This window comes from Loa loa (assembly GCF_000183805.2).
Source record: "Loa loa unplaced genomic scaffold supercont3.238, whole genome shotgun sequence".
In the NCBI taxonomy this organism is placed as follows: Eukaryota; Metazoa; Nematoda; class Chromadorea; order Rhabditida; family Onchocercidae; genus Loa; species Loa loa.
Window position 1 is genome coordinate 35,506 of NW_018108418.1, and position 8,077 is coordinate 43,582.

Below are 8,077 nucleotides of genomic sequence, written 5' to 3' on the forward strand. Positions count from 1 at the left end.
AACGGGAAAAACAAACAAACAATAGCAGACCTTTTATGCAGTAAGTTCTAAAAGGATTGGAAAAAGCTTTTTACTCAACAATTTCTACAACACATTATTTTATCTATTGGCACTCCAGTTAGTAGTAATTAAACTCTAATTAATATTAATCGATATCATGTCATATAATTTTATAAAAGTTATTTCGGTTCCGGTAATTGTTATTCATAATAGTTTAATTTAGAATGTAATGATTATATTTCAAATTAATCGCTTTTTACCATTTCTAATCAGCTTTACACATACACTCATTGAAACTATGTTATCAGTAAATCGTGAATTAGTTAAGAGAAAGAAAAAAAAAACGACAAACGAATTTATTTTCCGAAAAAAAGATTTAATTGTATTATTGAAGAAATGAATCAAAAATATATAATGTAGGAAAAAATAAATCATACAATTTTAATAATTAATAGGTACTTTTCATATAGATCCATCCATTTTGCATATAATTTCAAATAACTCATTGCTAATTGATTTCTCACCTTTATGACAATTGTCAAAGGTAAAATGTATTAAAATTACAGGCATTGTTAGCAAAAGTTATTTATTTCAGCATTTATGAATTTTTCACTTCCATACTTTTCTTTTCATTCAACACTTTGAAACTTTTTCTTTTTATTAAACACTGCATTATATTTCATTATTGATATTTTGAATAATTAAAATGAATTTGCAGAAATGTATGAGGAATAGAAATGAAAAATCAAATAATGAATTGTAAGATAAGTTTGTTTTCACATCATTTTACGACATCAATGATCAGATTAATTAGCAATATTTTATTTAACATATTAATTAAATGTCACGTTGTAATTAAGTATCCTACTAAAAAATTTAATAGGTGTATCTATCGTGCATGTATATATGTGTATGTATGTATATATCTATGTGTGTGTATGTGTGTTTGTGTATGTGTATGTGGTGTACATATGTATAAAATTTTCAATAAGCAGTAGTGTAAATGTGAAATGCTATAGCGTAAAGTTTTTCGAGAGCAATTCAAAAAAGAAAAAAGATTTCATTCCTGAAAATGCTAACTTATTTTTTAGTTAGAAGAAAAATAAAAAGAAACGAAAAGAGAGGGATAAAAATAGGTACATCCAAGAATATCCAAAATGTTTGATAGATCAGTCAGAAGAAGATTTACCGGGGAAAAAAAAGCGGCAAAAAAAGGGTTTAAATATTTATTCATTTTTTTTCCTCTAAAAAGATCAAACAAACAATCCGGAGATGAAATAGAAAAAATGTGTATGAAATTGAAAAGTACGGTGTATAACTATTCATTGATTTGTACTAATTTTAATTAATTATTAAATGTTTGAAATTTTAGAAAAGATATTATCCATTCCTGCTAGCATACTTACGTAGAATGGATTCATTTGCACACTTTCATGTATTTTAAACAAATAAATATAAATGGAAAATTAATATTTGATAAGAAATTGGTAAGAAAATTTCAATTTGTTACATTGATATTTTTTTGCATATTTCATTAAAAGCTTTTCTTTCTTTTTTTTTTCGTTTTATTTTGTTAAATTTAAAATTTCAATATTACACAATATTGGCAATAGAATAATGATATAAAATATATTAGAAAAAAAAAGAAAAGTAAACTTACTGCGATATGAAACAATTTCAGTTGGAATAATATTCCAATTATCTTTAGCTACAAATACGCCTGTTGCATTACTTTGAGGTGGCCATTGTCTTAAAAATTAATCATTTTTTATTAATTTATTCTACATAAAATTTTGTAAAAGAAGCCAAGTTCGATGTTTTCACAACCAAATAAAACATTTTAGTCGTTTTTCTTTTTTTTTCTTTTTTTTTGAACAGCAATAAAAATTTGAGGGAAGACAAAATGAATTTGAAATTCCATAGATGGAGAACTAGACAGTAGATAGCTTTTAATTCTCCGTCTTTTTTTCCTTTTTTTTGTCTTAAACTTGTTTGTTAGATAATTTCAATAGTGTCGTAAAGTCGGGAAACGTTTTTTGTCTATAAGTTTTCTTAAAGAAATGCTTCTTTTTTTTTTTTTTTTACCTATAACGATCATTATGCTATTTTATTTAATTTATCTGATAATAAAATTTGTGCTATTTTATGTCAGATTGTTATTCATGACCTATTATAGCGTGATTAAATTTTCTTAGATTAGCTTTTGAACTTTTACAATAAAACAAACTGGTCATTATGCCAAATTTAAACGATTTAAAATAATTTAGCTAAGAATAATTTCAAGAAATATTTGATGTATTAAATAGAAGGAAAAAATAAAATAAAATCTCACTTTTTTTCTTTATTCAAATGAAGTGCAGGAAAAAATTTAATAAAATTTTTAAATTACAATTTTTTTTCCAAAACCATGAATAAAAGACAAAAAAAAGGAAACAAATTACCATTTTCTCATTTTTAATATTTCCCTTAACATATCCATGGATTATTGTTCTGGCATATATAAGTAGCAATGAAATTTTTAATTTATACTTATTACATCAGTAGTTTTTTCTGGAGGAAAAAAAAACAAATTTGCTCTTTTCATATTATCGAATGCAAATTCAAATTTCTTTCTAGAAATTTCATTTTTAATATAATTTAGAGATTCTTAAACTGACATTTTCATCGATATGACACTTTCTTGTTTCCTTCTTCAGTTTTTAAAATTCAAATTCCTGATATTTCAATTTCTTTTTTTTTGAGATCCAGATTTCTGATATTTTAATTTTCCTCTTTTTAAGATTCAGATTCCTGATATTTTGATTTTCTTTTTTTCATTTTTCTTTTTTCTACAAGCATCAACAAAACACATATTCGGAATTCTTTTACAGTATCCTAACTTTTTGAACATTTTGCATTATTTTACATTTATGAATTTCATCACATGCTGTACGACCTTTCAAGAAAAGAAAAATTTGATTATTTTGTTATCAATTGATAGTGGTTGAACTTAACTTTCTGCTATAGACTGACACTTTATGTCTTTTTACTCTTTGCGTTTTTACTCAGAACTCTTTTTACTCATAACTTTTTACTCTTTACCTAATTAAAAACAGAGTAATCAAGGAAAAAGTAAAAATAAATTAATCAAATATTTTATTAATAATATTATTTCAAATTGTATTTTATTTTACTAAAAATGAATTTTAAAGAGAAAAAATCATCCCATTATTTTCTAACACATTCAGATAAATAAATTTAAAAAAATTCTTGTTTTTCACCTTTTTTTTTTAACACCAAAATTCACATCATTCGATTTATCATCGTATATTATTTAAATACTTCTTCAAGAAAAGAAAAAAAAACAAACGCTTACCTGGTGAGAGCTTTTACGGTACCTTCTGCTAATCGAGGTTCCACGGTTCTGGAACGTTGTCTCAACATATTTATTCCATTTTCATCTCGCCTATAAAATTTAATCAAAGCAATACAAACAAAATTAGAAATTGAATTAATATATTTTCAGAATTCACATGCACTTGAAATAAACATGCTTAATAAAATGTTCGGTTGAGGATGTCATGGAGTGAATGGTTCAAAAAATTTATACTTTAATTTCTTTTCATCTTATTTTTTCAATGAAATATGTTGGAAAAATTTTGCAAAATTGAAGTTGAAATATAAGTAATAACAGAACTTGAAACTATTTTCTTGTTGGTTTTCGTATTTCAAAATCTTTAAAATAAGGTAGCAATTGATAAATTTTGTTGAATCTTGTGTGTCGGCGAAGAAATATGGTAATTTAAAATTTTTTAGATAATTAATTTCAATAGTACATTGAAATATTACTTCAAAGAATGTATTTGATTAGGAGGTGGAGATGAGAAGATATTGTGAATTCGTGATTGTGAACGTGAACGACTAGCTGGATAACGTGAAAAAGAATCGGTATGCGAATCAGGGGTTACTTCGAATGGTGTATTTATACGTGATGTCATCGAAAAATCATCAAGAGGTGTATTTAAACGTGAATCAAAGAAACTTTCCGAAGGTGTCTCTGCCATTCGTCGATTGACTCGATCACGCATCTCTTCTGCTTCACGTACTGGTGAAAAAACACTTCGACCCATCAAAAAATTACCATCCGATGAATGCTTTGATCTGGAATTCTTACAATGAAACCATTTCAAACGTACTATTCAGAAATCTTTCAATGTGTAAAATTTACATCTTTAAGATTTGTCAGTAATACATACGGTATATTTTGATGCGTAGGTGCACGGAAAATGAATTGAGCATCTTGATCAGATGGTCGACTTATCCTAGAAACAACATCCATCTTTGCTTGCTTTAATATTTCTTCATCTTCGCTTGATTTATTCTTCGCTATTAATTTCTCTTCAATTTTCGATTTTGGCATTTTCCATCGTAGAGGTATAAATCTCTTACTTGTTACCGTCCAGTCTGCATTTATCTCGTTATTCTACAAGTACATTAAGTGTAATAATTCATTCTTGGATCATAAATGTTAACAAATTGTTAGGTAATTTGTATCATTCAAATTTAAAAATTTAGCATAATGTGACGGATGATAGATAAGGAACAAGTTTGGAACGAATTAATAAAAAATTGAAATGTGATGAATTGATTTGAAATAACCTGAAATAAATTTTAATCTAAGGCTTTAACTTCATGGAATCATTGAAAAATTCAATAGAAATGCGTAAATTTAATAAGCATAAAATGTAACCTCCTCCTCTGGTTCGATTTTTTGTTCATTTAATTTTTGCTCACGTTCTTTGACTCGAGCATGAGCTTCAACCATGATATCGAGTGGTAAAATAGCAACACCACCCTTTGGTGGCACCTATAATTTTTTTATTAAGTAATCCTTCATCAAGTTAATAATATGTCTTAAAAAAACTTGATGATAATTTTAAAATTAAAAAAAAACAAACAAACTTCTAATCGTTTTAAATATCTGATTTCATCGTTTTACTTTCTTTGCAATGTTTGCAACAGTTCATCAGATATAAATTTGTTATGGTTCCTCAAATTTATGAACTAGTAATCGGATCATTCCGCTTAATTCACTTTCTGGATAATCTTAAACTATTCGTTTAACCATAGCTTGAGAATAAGATGTTGTACACTTATCACTTTGTTAAAATTTCTATAACATTACGATATCAAATCATTTTCTCACTACCATATGATTTTTAGGTTGAATAATTTTTTGTTAAATACTTTTGATAACTCATAAATTTCAAAAAAAGTTTTATGCAATGTTTCGCGAATCAAACATATCTTTCCATGCTTGTTTACATAGCAAAACTGAAATTGTCTGAAGAAGAATTATTCAAATATTCGAATTTTAAATAAAAAGTTAAATTAATAAATTAGTTTATGGTGATATCGTGGAGTTGAATGACAAACTTTCTCGTCGTCTTTTGTCTCTGTTGCTGATGTTAATCTTTTAAAAACTGGTAATGAAGGAGAAATAGGAGGTTTTGGTGATTGCGGCGGTGGTGGTGGTGGTGGTGGTGGTGGTGGTGGTGGTGATAGTGGTGGTGTGGATACCACTGAATTAGCAACATCCGGACCTTCTATAGTAGATTTCTTAAAATCACTTGTATAGATTTGCTTCCTAGAATAAAATTCTACCGGTTGGATGATTGGTTCCTCAATCGGTGACCATATCTGGAAAGTCATCTTAGCACCTGAAAAAACAAAAAAAAAAATTACGAAACTCAAAAATCGTTACCTTCTTTCATTTTATGCTGATAAAATTTGTTGGAAAAACAATTTAAATTGAAAATTTACAATCATATGAACATTCCTTTTTCTCCATAAAAAACTTGAAATTTCACATAATTCGTTCAAATTTCACATCAAATCTGATTTTTCTTTTCTCTCAACATCTATTCTAGGAAAAAATATTTTCATATAAATCATCAGAAAAGTATATCTTTTTTGATTTTTTCTTCCCCAGTTCTTGTAATAAATGAACGAACATTCAAGTATTAGGATTCGAAAATTGAAATAAAATGCAACAAATCCAATCAAATTACCTGTTGAAGAAAACTGTTGTTGTTGTTGTTGTTGTTGTTGTTCATATTGTTGCTGTTCGTATCGTTGTTGTTCATGTTGTTGTTGTTGTTGTTGTTGTTGTTGTTGTTGTTGTTGGTGGTGGTGGTGGTGGTGGTGGTGTTGTTGTTGTTGTTGTTGTTGTAATTCTTCCTGAACCTTTTTAGTAGTCGTTTTTTGAATTTGTTCTTGGCTTTGCTGAATGCGTTCTGCCGAAGTTCCGGCAATTATCGCCGAATTTCCCGAGCTAACGAGCCATTCGTAGATAATCGAATAAAGCCACATGATGAAATGCACTACGGTAGTACCAATATGTCCCAGGATACTGTAAAAAACGCTACACAAATTTTGAAATGTTCGTGCTGCTTTGTTTGCATATTGTTCGCTTAGCTGTTGATACGAATTCATTCTTTGAAAATTTTGAAGTGTTGATTTTGTTGTTGTTTGTTTATTTCCTCGCCAGCTAACTCCTGTTTTGATGATGTTAGTGTGTTCATCGGTGGTTTGATTATTTTCAGCTTGCTTCGGACTAACGGACGATGAAGAAGTATCCGTTTGTACTTTCGGATTATGCAAACAGCAATTGTTCGTCGTACATCGTTCAACATTTCCAATTTTCTGCCATTCCGGTTTTCCTCTGTAATACAGTCATAAAATTACAACTGCTTCCTCCTCCCGAAATTACTAATTCTAATTAAAGTAATTTGCAAAAACTAGGAATTGTTTAAGATAATTAATTTGTAGAACTTCCCCATTTCCCAGTATGTTTTAAAATGGTCGTCCAGTAAGTTTTATTTTTAAAATCAGTTCATTTTCTCAGTCTATTTTCACAATTTTTTTTACAGTCTATTTTTACAATTTCACATTCTGGTTCCTTTTAAGCAAAGCAAAGCAAAAAAAAAAAAAAGAAAAACAAGGATGAAAAATATCCCCGCTATTATCATTTTTATTTTCCAAGACGAATAGCCGAACCGTTGGAGATTAACCTTTGCAATGTTCCAATACACTATCATCAAATTAAGCTAATAAAATAGTCAAAAGCAATAATCGGGATAAATCTTTCGATTGTTTAAAAATTTCACTTAACAAGATAATATTCGTTTTTTCAATTAAAAGTATGCGTTTGTTTGGTTTAAAATAAAAGAATGCATTTTTAATGGAATTTTCTTTAATAATTTCATTTTCAGTTTTTGAAAAAGAAAAAAGCTTGAAAGTTGATTAATTTTTGATGCGGAAAAGGATGATGTGAAAATTAAATAAGGGATGAGAATGAATAATTCCTGAATAGTACTTCATCTGTTGTTGTTGTCGCTTTTTTTTTTTGACTTTGAATAATTGCTTGAGCAAATTTTTTTCTTCTCATTTTGATTATGATTATGTGAACAAATTCAATACATTTATACAATTTGTCTATTCAATTGGAAATGGACAAATCCGCCCAAATGCATGAATTTTCCAATTTATTTTCAATTGTTTTATACTGATTTGTTAATTTGTGAAATGTCCCACATAAGATCGTTTTAGCGCTTCTTTAAAAGATTTTAGAAGTTAATTTTTGATTGGAGTTAAATTCTCATTGAACTTTCTGTGACAATCGGTTATTTGGTATGATGCAATTTTCATACAATATTTAATTCAATTGAAACATGATAATGATCAATCAGCGAGAAATACAATAAAGTGGTATGAAATCTTAAATTTCATCCCTTTAACAATATTATTTAATTTTTGGGATGTGTCAATTTACGATGTTATTAAGCAAAGTTAAATCACCAACATTTATAATGATACTAGTAGCTTCTTCAAATTATTTTATCAAACAATATTTTATAATGATAGTCAAGCTCATAAGACAAAGACTGTATATGTGAGAATAACTTACTATTCATATTAATAATGATAATAATACAGCATCAATATTATTATTATTGTTATTATTATTATTATTATTATTATTATTATTATTATTATTATTATTATTATTATTATTATTATTATTATTATTATTATT

The 8,077-nt window shown here is 27.2% G+C and overlaps 1 protein-coding gene across 1 annotated transcript; it reads right to left on the reverse strand.

Moving 5' to 3' along the window:
- Positions 1 to 3,351: 3,351 nt before the first annotated feature.
- Positions 3,352 to 6,674, reverse strand: LOAG_18249 (hypothetical protein; the record flags this gene model as incomplete). The annotated part of the gene is made up of 7 exons (XM_020450913.1): positions 3,352 to 3,445; positions 3,829 to 4,140; positions 4,236 to 4,462; positions 4,730 to 4,846; positions 5,416 to 5,699; positions 6,051 to 6,391; positions 6,535 to 6,674. 7 exons carry the CDS (start codon positions 6,672 to 6,674, stop codon positions 3,352 to 3,354), a joined length of 1,515 nt encoding a protein of 504 aa, XP_020305356.1.
- Between the last annotated feature and the right edge of the window lie 1,403 nt (positions 6,675 to 8,077).